At 35.1% G+C, this 14,458-nt stretch overlaps 1 protein-coding gene across 1 annotated transcript in view; it reads left to right on the forward strand.

Moving 5' to 3' along the window:
* The window catches only part of LOC141505173 (uncharacterized), a 205,220-nt gene that overhangs the window by 2,321 nt on the left and 188,441 nt on the right, over nucleotides 1-14,458 (forward strand). Inside the window, exons 2-6 of the mRNA XM_074210743.1 lie at nucleotides 3,452-3,489; nucleotides 7,110-7,166; nucleotides 8,449-8,489; nucleotides 10,151-10,256; nucleotides 12,351-12,433. Of these exons, the coding sequence (XP_074066844.1) occupies nucleotides 3,452-3,489; nucleotides 7,110-7,166; nucleotides 8,449-8,489; nucleotides 10,151-10,256; nucleotides 12,351-12,433 (325 nt within the window). The remainder of the gene's footprint in view (nucleotides 1-3,451; nucleotides 3,490-7,109; nucleotides 7,167-8,448; nucleotides 8,490-10,150; nucleotides 10,257-12,350; nucleotides 12,434-14,458) is intronic.

Below are 14,458 nucleotides of genomic sequence, written 5' to 3' on the forward strand. Positions count from 1 at the left end.
ATAGCTATCAGGAGGATACAGTTTCCTTCCTTATCTTTTTTAATGAAATCTATTTTTGCAGCTTCTTTCTCTGAGATATGGATTGCTACCCCTGCTTTTTTCACTTTAGCTGAAGCATAATATATTCTGCTCCAACTTTTGACCTTTAGTCTGTGTATATCTCTCTGCCTTAAAACTCGCTTTCGGGGTGGCTAGGTGGCCTAGTGGATAAAGCACCGGCCTTGGAGTTAGGAGTACCTGGGTTCAAATGTGGTCTCAGACACTTAATAATTACCTAGCTGTGTGGCCTTGGGCAAGCCACTTAACTCCATTTGCCTTTTAAAAATCTAAAAAAACAAAAACAAAAAAAACCCTCCCTTTCATTTGTATTTTTCCCCTTCTTTTACCTTATTCCTCCTCTCCAGTGTTTTGCTTCTGAATACCACCTCCCTCAGTGTTTCCCCCTTCTATCCACCACCCTCCCTTTTCTTTCCCCTTTCCATTTCCAGCTATTACTTTGCTCTCCCCCTCCCCCTTTTACCCTCCTATTACTTGAAAGGTGAGATAAATTTGTAAACTCAACTTAGAGTGTTTGTTAATCCCTATTTGAACCATAGCTGATGAAAATAAAGTTCAGGTGGTTCTCATATCTTACCTTCTTTCACTCTATTGCAATAGGTCCTTTACAGCTCTACATGAGATGTAATTTACCCATTCTACCTCCCCCTTACCCCTAACTCTTTACAGACCCCCCTTTTTTAAAAAATATTTTAAAAAATCATTCCATCAAAACTGGAAATACATTGTACGGTCTAACAACAACATGGGAGTGATGATCAAACTTGATGGACTTGCTCATTCCATCAGTGAAACAATTGGGGACAATTTGGGGCTGTCTGAGATGGAAAATCCCATCTGTATCCAAAGAAAGAATTGTGGAATTTCAACAAAGACCAAAGACCATTACCTTCAATTTTGGGGGAGAAAACCCATCATCTGATTATGTAATATTGCCCTCTAATATTTTATCTTTCTTACTTAGGTATTTGATTTCTCTCTCATCACATTCAACATATCAATGTGTACCGTCGAAACAATGTAAAGACTAATAGACTGCTTTTTGTAGCAGGTGGGAGGAGGGACTCAAGAATAGGGGGAAAATTGTAATCAAACTAAATAAAATCTTTAAAAAAATCATTGTCATGCCATGAATGTCCATATCTTCAGCCTAATCAAAATATAATTCTTAACCATTATGAGAATCAGGAAAATCTTCTTCCCAGGTAGGGATGAAACCATTTTAATCTTATTGGAAGGCATTCTTTTCCTATTTCCTTTTTCATGTATTTCTTGAATCATCTGTTTGAAGATCAAAATTTCTGTTTGAGACTCATGTTTTCACTGGGAAAGTTTGATAGTCACCTATTTTGTTATATATCCTTTTTTCCCTGAAAGAGAAGACTCAGTTTTTCAGGATAGTTCATTCTTGGTAGAGATTCAGTCTCCCTTTCTTTCCAGAATAACATTCCAGGTCCATTGATCTTTTAATGCTGATGCAGTCAGATCGTTTGTAATCCCTACTGTGGCTACTTCTTATTTGAATTGCTTCTTTCTTATCACTTCCAATATTTTCTCCTTGATCTGGCCACAATGTTCCTTGGTGTTTTCATTTTGGGATACCTTTTAGGAGGTGATTGATGGATTATTTCAGTGACAATTTTGTCCTCTGATATCAGGATTTCATGGCATTTCTCCTTAAGTATATCCTGAAGAATGGAACAAGGTTTATCATTCTTAAATTGGCTCTCTTGGATCTATTTTCCAGGTCAATTGTTTTCTCAAGGAGATATTTTAAAGTTCTATTTTTTTCATTTTGTTTAACATTTTCTTGGTATCTCATGAAGTCATTAGCTTCCACTAATCTCAATCTATTTTTAGAGAGGTATTTTTTCCATTTAGCTTTTGCATCTCCTTTTGCATTTGATCAATTCTATTTTTAAAGGAATTGCTATTTTTTCCCCCATTTGCCTGTTGTGTTTTTTTTGGGGGGGGGGATTATTTTCCTTCTGAATTTGTCCAATTGTATTTTTAAAGGATTTGTTTTCTTCTGTCATTTTTTTTTGTTGGAAGATGTTAATTTTCTCTTGCATTTCTTTTCCCAATTTTTTCCATTTGATTTTAAAATTTCTTTCTGATCTCTCCTAAGAAGTCTTTCTGGCCTTGAGACCAATTCATATTCTCCTCCTGAAGCTTTACATATAGTGTCCTTTCTGTCTTTCTTTGCTGAGTTAGTATCCTTATCTCCAAGGTAATAGGTAATTCAAAAGACCCTGCTTTGCACTGACCTTTTTTCATTTTGGGTCTTATGTTGGGGAAGGGACTGGTTTGCAGACCTTTGTTGTTGAGAACCCTAGAGTCCTTGCTTACTGGATTTCAAAAATCCAGGGGGGTTCCACTGTGGTCTAACTGTAAGGAATGCCAGAAGTCTTCTCTGGATTGTCTGTGTTGGGGATGTTAGTGACCCATTCCCTAGACCTGGGACTGGATATGGACTGTTGTCATACAACCCAGTGACTGGACCAGACCATCACAGCTGGAAACATCAGAGAGTCTCTCTAAATAGTCAGCACTGGGGAAGTCTACTGCCCAAAACCAGGCTTTGGGGAAAGGTGTAAATACCTGGAGTTGTTTTGGTCTTTGTACTGGAGAAACACCAGACCTTCCCACCAGAATGCTGGGGGACTCCTCTGAGAACACTGGGTCTCCTGGTTAAGGCTATCCAGACCAGTCAAGTTGGTTGAATGGGTGTCCTGGGTAGCCTCATTGGAGCTTTCCCAGGCCTCCCACCATGCACACCACAAAGGCTTCCACTCCCTCCACTGAAGTTCTCAGATTAGTCTCCCACCTCCTGCTACTACCCTTGTGCTGGGTCTCTTTTGCTCTGTGCTCTGGACAGGGTCTCTACTGCTCTCCCTCCCCCAAAGACAGACCTTGCTGGAAGATGTTACACACTGTTCTTTTGTATGTTCTGTGAATTCAATTGTCTTTATATTCGATTTTCAAAAAAAGTTTGATACAAATAGTGTCATGACTGCCAGAAAAGAAGTTTATCTTTTTAAAAGAGTATTATTTCTTAGGGTGTTTGAAGTGTCCTCAGGTGTTCTTTAATAAATATAGACTAGTCCTTTGTTAGGCTTTGTATTTTTGTTATAAATAATTCTTTTCTAATCAGTTATAGTCAGGATTCTACTAGGCAAACAGTTTATATTACTGTCTATATCTCCAAAAACAACTTCTCTTTTTAGGAAAACCAGCCTCAGCTTGCTTGGGACAAGTTCCAGTCTCCCTATTATTAGTGCATAAGTTATCAAAGAGAAGAAGGCCATGGTGAAAGTTCTTGATAAATGGAGGGTTTCACTCTTCTGACATGTAATGTCTGGTAATGACTCAAAGATTACCTGTCAAATTTCAGGTTATGAACCTATCAATTTGTTCAGTGGTGCTGGACTGGTATGTGGAATGAGAGGGAGAGCAGTTTTAGCCTTCCTCTTTTGAGAGGAAATTGTATCCTAATATGAGAGTGTGTCCTAATGAGTTAAGGGGAGGAATATACATCTTGAACACATCCCTGTATCTTTCAAGTTCTTTTTACAACTGGTAAAAATTGAACTGCATCTTTTTGGTTATTTCTCTACTTGAAATTAAGAAATATTTTAAACATTCTCTTGATTCACATAGAGCAGCAAATGTAATGAGATGAATATTGACTTTGGAGTCAGGCTAGAATCAAATTTGCCTTTGACACCTACTAGCTTTGTGGCCATAGGCAAGTCACTTAATTTCTCAAGTCTTTAAGTCTTATCTATGAAATTCTATAGTGACTGAAGATTCCTGACCAATTAGTAATGTAATAACCTTCCAAGTCTTAGACTAAAATAATGAGGCTTTACTGTACTCTGTAAGTATAAATAATCTATGGACTTGAATTTGGAAGTGATTTGATTGTTAAATTCTTTTTAACAAAAGGTCAGATTTCAATCTTCAAGGAAGACACAAGAGCATCTCAGTATATGATTGTGAGAATGATAGATTTTTCTCTTAAGCAATATTATTAATGTCATATTTAAATGGACACTGTGACCCATCAACCACATTTTTTAGTTCTACAGGTAGCAAGTTTTTGGAACTATTTGAGTTCAAACTATGTTAAGCTGGAAAAATATGGAACCCATCATTTCTATCGATAGGACACCTAACTATAAAAATGAATACCACAGATTTCTATTTTTTCCCTTTCTCAATCTTTTCTTTCCCCCTAATATTTAAATGATCTAAGAATTCATTTTGAAATTGGAAAGAGAACGCTTCTGAAGCCCTGAGTTTGGGAAAAAATGATGCGGATTTAATTGGCATTTTAACTGGAGTATGGAATTGAATGATTTGAATATAATTGATTTTCACGTTAGAAAAAAACCCCCGCTATTTTTAAATTTGTCTTAACTGATGTCTACAAAAAGAGCAACTGCTAAAGACAAATATTGACAGTCCTTTGCACTCAACTAAATCTTTTTTTTTATTTTTGCAAGGCAAATGGGGTGAAGTGGCTTGCCCAAGGCCACACAGCTACATAATTATCAAGTGTCTGAAGCCCGATAGGACCCAGGTACTCCTGACTCCATGGCCAGTGCTTTATGCACTACGCCACCTAGCTGCCCCCACTCAGCTAAATCTTAAAGCTAGTGATCCCTCAATTTGAAAAAAACCCAGCAGGAACCATGTATCATAAATCCTTATTATGATTTTATGTTTTGTCTCTAGAAATACCTCATTTCACAGTCACTGTTGTTACCCCTCACCTTGTGATTCTGTGTCTAATAACAAGTATGTATATCAAGGCTTTGCCTGGTTGCCTGGGGTCTTCTAGACCAGGTCCTAGCATCTGTGTCTAGTTTCCTTCCTCCAAAGAAATAAAGAAGAATTTTTACCTATAACCTCCGTGAGTTCTTTGGTATTTTCAGGGTTAACAAGAACTCAAGGGATTAACAGGGCAGAACTTTCTGAAGCAATCAGGAATGTGTTTCAGTTGTTGTGGCTCCAACAGCTGTTGCTGGTCAAGCTAGAGAAATCTAGGCTGACACATCTCTGCCCAGCTCAGATAATTGCTTTCTGTATCTTCTTGGTCCCTGAGAGTTCTTCAATTTGCTAACATCTGGAAAATGTGCAATCTGTAGACAGAAATTAGGGTTGAATACAAACACACTCATATCTTGCACATTTTGTTGCTCATCATTTTTTGTCATCCCAGAATTCATTGGAAGTTTCATCTTCAGATATTCATTTTCTATCTAGATGGATAGATATTCAGTATACTGAGAACAAGATTCCACTTAGTCTAGGAATGGGGAATATTATCCCTTCAGGCAAAGTTTTGTTGTCAAATAAAGGAAAAGCAATAGATAAATGTTCATGCTAATTCTCTTCTTAGTTGCTTTAAAGGTTCAGCTCAAGCACCAACACTTCTGTGAAATGTTTCTTGATCCCTCAACTACTAACAACCTCCTCCCAAGTTACCTTAAGTATTTATACAAATACCAAAAATTTATACATATATGTTATCATTATTTAATCAAATGTGTCAAATTCAAGTAGAAATGGAGGAAAGTAAATCATACATAAGGGACACTATGGGCCTCATATTGACTTAGAGAACCACATATTATTTGTTAAATATTTCCCAATTACATTTTAATCTGGTCCAGCATATAGATTCTGACCCTGTATTTGACCCCTCAGGAATAAATGATAAGAAACTTGAGGGCAGAGACTGGTTTCATGGTTGTTTACCTCAAGCAACTAGCTTGATGCCTACAATGTAACAGACTAGCTGTTGAGTAGATTGAGAGGTACATTGTGATAGGGAAACTTGTTCTGAAATTTAGAATGTGAAATTAGATGAAGTCCACCTGGAAACAAAGATGTCTGCATATCAAATGTATAAAGGTATAAAAGTGAAAGATTAGGTGAACCCTGGAAGACTGGGATATCTATCAACTATTGGAATTTTTTGGCTGCTGGTTGACTAATATAAGCTCTAGAGAAAATGAGAATTGATTTCCACTTTGCATAAAGGCTTGAATACTGCCTTTAAGAGGCTAAGCAGTTGTTGATTGAATCATAGAACATTTATGATGACATTCTGTATCACCAAGGTAGCATGGGGGGAGGGTGGTAACTAAGGGATGGGAATTCTGGAAGAAAACATTTCTGAAAAGAAAACCATGGAGGTAGGGCATGTCTTGTGGTTTGGATGGTGGCAGTTTGAGAAATTGAGTTATAGAGTGATTTGCTCCAGATGTTTGTGTTGTGGAATGCTTTGCTATTTCAATTGATGTGTTATGGAGAGTTTTGTTTTGGAATTTGTATCTTGTGGGTTAGTGGGTTATGGTTTAGTATGTTGAGAATTTTTGTTATGGAGTGGAGTGTTGTGGAATGACAATTTGGATCTTCCATAAGACATTATTTCAATTTCTGTAAGGGCTATTTTTCTCATTAACCATTTATGCTTTGTGATTTATAAATTTGTCTTAACTCTTAAGAAAACTCACTGATATATTGAGACAATGTTTTAAGATGATAGGATTCTAGAGATCTCAGAGATCCCATGAGTTAATTCACTATATTGTACCCACAGATAAATCCACAGATTTTATCCACAGGAATCCATGGAAGTTCACTGGAATGACTTAAGATAGTATAGATTTTATTTGTTGAAAACTTATTAGGTACAAGTTGTTGTGTTCTAGAGATACAATTAATATATCTCCTGTTCACCCTTTTGGATTGAATACTTAAATTAATGTTCCAAATCAATCTCTTTGCAGCAAGGTGTGCAGTGGATAGAGTATTGTATAGTTTTTCTCTTTATAAAATAAAATAATAGCACCTACTTCTTGAATTTGGTTCTAAGGTTCAAATAAGATATTTGTAAAACACTCTGAAAACTTTAAAGCATTATTCAAGTGACTTTTGTCTGATATCATTAGGATACTGCAACCCCACTGATAGAGGTGGTCTTCTAATGAAAGGAATTGTGATTACTCAAGTGTTCTTCTTAAACATGTCTCCTGCAGGTGCTTTGGAATAGGGTATGTGGCATCTTCATCCCAGATTCTTTGAAAGAGACCCATGTAAGCTAATCAAATAATGATAATGTTTGGCTCTTCTGGCCAAAATAAACAAAAAGCTCAGTACTTGTCTTGTTTACTCATCTCATCAAGACAGACTCAGTATTCCTTTTGAATTCCTGCAATGGCCTTGGTGAAAAGGACAGTTTCTTCATATCTAAAGAACTCATTGACCACTCTTCCTTTCCCCCCTCCCCTTTCCCTTCCCTCTTAAGGTAAATATAAATTTCATTCTTGCTATCTTCAGTTAATTTAGATGTGTAAATACTTTAAACTTCTCTGGATCTAATGAATACTTTTAAGAAATTATAGGCGATCTGCTTAAGAAATTTCCTGTGATCTGTCAAATAAGGAGTTAAAAAAGATAACAGCACAATAAAATACTGTATTTTTAGGGCAACTTCAGCTGACAACACAAGTCTCAAAGGATTCTATTAAAGTAGGCAGTTTAAGATACTTAGCTGTATGGGAAAGTTGAGTTAAAATAGTTTACTATAGAATTTAATCAGCTTTTAAAAATATGTATAGAATAATATGCAGCTTTTTTTCTAGGGACAATTTTAATGTAAGCCAAAGAAGGAATATGGAAAGCTGAACAAATTTTGGCATTATCAAGTTTGTGGTGTTGGTATTTCTGCAATAGTCAATTAATGACAAAGATAAATGATGTTAATGCAGAGAATAGGGAGAGGTGAGCTTTCCTTGATACATGTAATATAAAGGGAATTGGTAAAGAGACAGTGGGAAAAGTTGATAAAATTGAAAGAACGTAGGTCTAAGGTTGATAAAATTAAGTTGAACTTAGAGAGTTTGTGTCATTGCCTCCCTTTGCTCTTGGGATCATTGTAGATTCTAAGAGGCACACTGATAATAAGTGTCTCCAGGTCATCACAAAATTTTTCTTTGACTTCATCAATTTGTCAGGGGTACATAGGCACTGATGATGGTGAGATGGCATTTTCCTGCAAGTGGCAATGGCATTTTCATGAGTCTGTTCTGCACTTGTTTTGTTAGGAATACAAGCATGTTGACTACATTAGTTTTACTTGTAACACTTCTCCCAGCTTCACATTTTCCCCCTTCATTGTAACCACTTCATTTTTTTTTCATTCAGGGCTGTTATTTGAATGTGACACCTGGTGAGTTCTGTTACAAGAGCTATTTTGTATTTCAGGTCTACTGCATTTTTTTCTTGTCTCAGCATGTATACATCTCATGTACTGATGGTGAGTGCAATCATCTTTGAAGAAGTTTTTATACACCTTTTTTTTTGTTTCTACCACAGGGTGTGATACTTGTCTATCTCAGCAATCAGACCAGGATTGGGTAAGCAGACAATTTTTAACCTATTCTAGACTCTTTCTCACACCATAAGAGCAGAGACGATCTTTAAAAGGCTCTCTAAAAAGGGCTGCCAAATCCAACTTCTAGTGAGAAGATGACCCTATGTACTGGGTTATGACTACAGTTACCAGTGCATCCCAGTATATTCATACCTGCTTGTTAAAGACACAGCTATTCTCAGCAGTACTCTGACCCAAAACAACCCCAAGGACTATTGATGAAGACTACTATCTTTTTCCAGAGAAAGAATTGATATTTATTGAATACAGACCAAAACATGTTATTTAGTAAATTTTTTCAATTCTGGTCATCTTACACAAAATGATTAATATGGAAATATTTTACATAATTGCTTATATGAAATCCATATCAGATTGCTTGCTATCTCAGGGGAGCAGGAAGGGGAGAAAAATAGTTGGTCGTAAAATTTAGAAATCAAAACTTTAAAAAAAGTTTTTAAAAAATTGAGATGAATGAGGGGCGGCTAGGTGGCACAATGGATAGATCACTGGCCCTGGAGTCAGGAGTACCTGAGTTCAAATCCGACCTCAGACACTTAATCATTACCTAGCTGTGTGGCCTTGGGCAAGCCACTTAACACCATTTGCCTTGCAAAACCCTAAAAAAAAAATTAGATGAATGATAGCCATAAAAACCTTGAAGCTATCTTTAGAAATAATTGAAATTTGACTTAAAAACAACTACTGTTTTAATGCAGGGCTTCCTAGACAGAGGAAGTTATATTCAAATTATTTCTTAACTCCAATTTGATTAGAGGGGAGATAAAGTACTTTTAAAGAAAACTGAAAAAATAAGAATACCACCTGATTACCAAATTGTTGAACTTTTAATTTGTAAGAATTAGCTACAAGAGTGAAATGAAATTATTTATGATAATAGTTTTTAATTCTAAAGTAGAAATCTTCCTGAGATTAAACTATTCGTCATGTAGACTTAAAAAGCCAAAAATTAAAATAAAAACTATAAGCAGAAATAATGTAAAACTTTATCCTTCATTATCTTAACTTCTGCATAAGAAACATTCTGTTTCTAAGTATGAGGCTCAATGCTTCTTTTAACTGTATTAACCTACACCCTATTCCAACCTACATGCACATTTTTAGAATTTTCCCTACTTCCTGAATTCTAAAAGAACTTATTTCTTTACCTGCCTACCCTGAACATTTCAAATAATATTTTGGAGATTTTTTCTTCCCACCCCTGCTATCATTTGTCCTTTCTGTTTGTCTTCTAATATTTCTTTCTGTATTTCCATGAAAAGTTTCCCATAACTAAGATATTAACTGAAAGGAATAATTTTTTAAATTCACTTCCTTGCTCCCCAATTTTTAGATTCCACTTCCTTTTCCTAGATATGAGTGATCCTCCTTTTCTCTTCAGTAACTCACAGGATTTTAAAAATCCATGCACCTTTCTTTCTGAATGTCCCATCACATCTCTAGCAAACTTCTGACTTTTCATTTGGATTTATAAGTTTGTTTTTTCTTTGTAAATAATTGCTACTTGAAACTAAAGAAATTTTTGGAATATTAAAGGCTTATGTACAGTTACCTATTCCGTTTGTTTGTATAAAGATATCTTATTCTAAATATACAAATTACATGTTGGTATTTTTAACCTAGACTTGAACGTGGTCGAGAATTATCTGAAGTCAAGACAGAATTTTTCATACTCTTCAAGCTCTCAGAGGAAAGGAAGAAATATTTAATGCATTCAATCACAGTTCAGGTATTATATGAATCAAATCAAAAGGTATAAAAATTCAAAGTTTTTATTTTCATCACAAGATATTAAAATTAATTTGTTCTTTTCAAAAAGTTTCCTTTCTAAGTCTGTACAATCTTAAATACTAGTAAATCACTATATTGCTTTATCATGTAGTTTTTTCATTATTGCTTTATGTAATTTTATTTTCATGCCTTAGGGATTTGCATCCTAGTCTTTTTCCATATGTACTCCCACTCTTACTATTGAGTTATCCTTTGTACTACAAAATGAGATAAGCAAAAATGACAAACAAAACTTTCTCATCTATAGTCCCAATGTTGTTCTCTTCCAAGAGGAACAAAGTGTGTTTCATCATCTTTTCTCCCAGACTAGGATTTTTCATTAATCAAAATGTTGCTCAGTTGCTTTAGTCATGCCTGAAATCCTCATGATTCCTTTTGGATTTTTCTTGACAAAAGATATTAGAATGGATTGCCATTTTCTTTCCAAGCTCATTTTACAGATGCACAATCGAGGTTAACTGACTTACCCACAATCTCATGGATAGTATCTGAGGCTGAATATGAATGTAGGTCTTCCTGACTCCAGGCCAGGCATCAGATCTGCTCCACCACCTAGTTGCCTTTTCATATTATGGCAATCTTGTATTGCTTGCTTCCTTTAGTTTTAAAGTATTTATATTAGTTAAAGTAGTTTTTCTTATTTTTAGAATTCATCTGTTTAGGCTTTCCCAAATCAATGGATACCCAATTGTATCCCACTTGTATTCAGACAAGAAAAGGCAGATAGATAGATAGCTCTTCCTTTTTCTTGCCTGAATACCGGGAAGGGGGGGTAGTGTGTTTTTATGTGTCTTTTGTGTGTGTGTGTGTGTGTGTGATTCCTTTGGGATTTCTCTCAACTATTCTAGTTGCATTGATTTTGTTCATGCTAAAGCTTTCTTAATCAGAGTACTTTGATTTCATCTTTTGCTTTTATGATGACCTACAAAAAGGTAAAACAACATAAAAATGTTTGATTGGAGGGGACTGGAGGATCACCATCCACTATTTTTGATTATCAGTGGACCGCCTTCTAAAAAGGCCTTTTCCATTTCCTCTGTTAATTTTGAATATTGTATAGATATCCTCTGACATTAAAGTCAGTAAAGTCTGATATTAAAGTATGTTCAAATTGAACTCATTGTGGAAAATAGTAAACATTTTGCTGTTCAAATTCTCATTTCTGTCAAACTGATTTCTAGTTTTTCTTGAAGTTTTTCCTAGAATAAAGAATTCTTCCTCTCTTGTTTTTGTTCTTGGGTTTATTGAGACCTGGACTTCTGAGTTTGCTACTTCTGGAACTCCTTTATATAGTCTGTTTTATTAATCTATTTTAAAAAATGTATTGTCAAATAGTGTTAATAATTATTTAGTTATGAGGTGCAATTTGGGACTTCTTAATGCTAGACCATTTTATCCATTCTGTTTTTATTATATCCATTGAGATTCTCAACTTTTTCCTCAATAATCTTGTTGTCTCTTTTTTGTTTTCTATTTTCCACCCAATTCCTAATGCTCTCTTCACCAAAACTCTACACTATAAGACCTGAAGATCATGGAGCTTTTTATCTTTATATCCCCCAGGTGACACACATAGGGTTTGTTCTTAGTTGATACTTCCAAAAAATTTTGGTTGAATTAGTTGCATTGACTTATATATTTATACAGATGAATAAATCTTCTTATATTATTCTTGGAAATCTGGGCTATTTAGTCATGTACATCTGTGTGCACTTTACAAAGTTTATCATTTTGAAATGACCATTTTTTGTCTCATAAACAAAATCTTGGAAGCAGGAGCTATATATATATATATATATATATATATATATATATATATTTCATTTTTGCAGTTTGAGTCTTGGAAGGGGTATAAAGGAATTGATTACTACTTCCTTAAGACATATTTTCTGTATTTTATAATCACTAATCATCAATCTCCTAAGGGAGAAGATTCTGTTCTGTTTGTTGACTTTTGAGAGTGATCTTACCTGTATTTACACTTGGTAGAACTCTATTGTAATTTTACTTTTTAAATATTTTTTCCATAAAGCAAAAAGTTGACTGTGCTGAAATCCTGAAGGGAGAAGCAATAAATAATGAGACTACAACAATAGAATGGCTCTGGAATACCAGGTATACTCATAAGCCTTTTTGGGGAATGCATGTAGTATTTTTAGACAACAGTGTGGTATAGAAGACAGTGAAAGTTTAAAAATAAAAATCATGTACGTTTATCTTCATAATCTACTTACCAGGAACATTTCCAAATGGGAGAGTATTTCTTTTTTAAACAACTACATGTTCAATGGTATTTATGTTATGTTAGTTAGTTATTAACCCTGTTAGAATCACTTAATCTCCCTTTGCTTCAGTTTTCTCATCTCTGAATAATAGCATCTATCTCTGAGTATTATTGTGAGGAACAAATGAAATAATTGTTAACACTTAATACAATTTCTGGCACATAGCAAGAACTATATAGATGTTATTGTTGACATTATGGATAATAGTCTGACAAAGAGGGAATGGCTGGACTCATAAAAGACAAGGAAATATTTGCTTGTTATTAAAATCAGTATTGGAAATAGAAAGAAATCTGGAAAATCTCTATGAAATATGATATTATAATAATCTGAGATCATTTTTACATAAATTAAAAGGAGAGAGAGAGAGGAGTGGAGAAAAAAGGAGAAAATAATAAACTGGAATTGACACTATAAGCTAAAAACTCATGTATTCAAATATAAGCCATTTCAAATATGTTTGGCTAACTTTGCTAATAATAAAGTTCATGTTCAAAATAAATAATATTAAAAATCTCAAAGTATAATGCCTACTTCTAAAGTGTTTAGTCAAATTTTTAGCACACCCAAATTTCTTTGATGGCTAATATACAATTAAGACTACTCATGTCTATTTGTAATATAATTACTATAGTTTCTGATTATATCTTTTCAAAACCTCTTAAAAGTTCTTCCTAAATGTTGATACTGTTTTCCTGAAGAACTTGAGAGTTCATTGCACTAAATACTGACAAGTAGAAGTATAAACCTTAAGGAGGCATGTGCTATGTTGAAAGAACTATAATCACTGTAAGATAGATGCACAGTCAATTAAGGCTGCTTAGTTTCCCATAGTCACAACCTGTTCAGTTCTTTCAGCAAGGTCCTTCCTTTTGTGTGACTCCATTTGGGATTTTCTTGGCAAGAATTCTGAAATGCTTTGCCCTTTCCTTCTCATTTGACAGATGAGGAAACCAAGGCAAACAGGATTAAATGACCTGCCCAAGGTAGTATACCTAATGTCTGAGATTGGATTTGAAATCATGACAATGAGTCTTCCTGACTCCAGGTCCAGCTCTCTATCCACTTTGCCTCTTAGTTTCCCTTTATGTCCTGAGCATCCACAATTTGAGCTCTGCCTGCTTACAGGAAAGAATTTAATGCACTTAGGCTACTGAGACTGGGGCCCAGAAGATAGGATGGATGCTGTGCCCTCTCTGTTTCCAGTTATCTAACCACTGGAAAGAAAGGTCATGCTTCTTATCTCATACCCTTTGAATCTTTTTACCACTCTCCTGTGGTTCTTGGGAAAATTAATTAATGGAAAGCTTGACTTATATGAAGGGTCTCTCCAAAAAAGGGAAGTAGAAAAGTATTCAGTCTACTCTATAAAATAGCTACTTATGTCATCTTCACAAAAGCTGTGCTTAATGAACACAAAGTATGAAAGGCAAGTGTCCCCAAAGATTTCTCAAATTTGCAATGTTGCCTGGACACCACAAACTCAAGTTTGAGATTCAGTCATTTTTTGTAGGAGAGGCAGTCAGAGGTCTGGCTCAAATTTGCCTAGCTGAGTCCCAAAGCTCTTGTAGTCAAATGGGAAAAGTTTCAGGCTACCAGGATGGGGGTAGATAGTCCATTCCCCCAGTACCCAAAAGACTACTTGCCAAATAAATGTCTTAGAGAAGAAAAAAAAAGAATCAGAATAGGCCTCTCTTCCTGTCACAGAGTGGGAAAAGGACCAAAGAAGCACATAGTTTTTGTTTTGTCAAACTAAGTTGCTAAGTCTTTTTGGGACAGAGTCACATGTAGCTCAAAAGAGGCAGGCAGAACAGCTCTGATCACCTTCCATACCCATTACAATGGCATTAACATT

This window comes from Macrotis lagotis, chromosome 1, assembly GCF_037893015.1.
Source record: "Macrotis lagotis isolate mMagLag1 chromosome 1, bilby.v1.9.chrom.fasta, whole genome shotgun sequence".
NCBI lineage: Eukaryota > Metazoa > Chordata > Mammalia > Peramelemorphia > Peramelidae > Macrotis > Macrotis lagotis.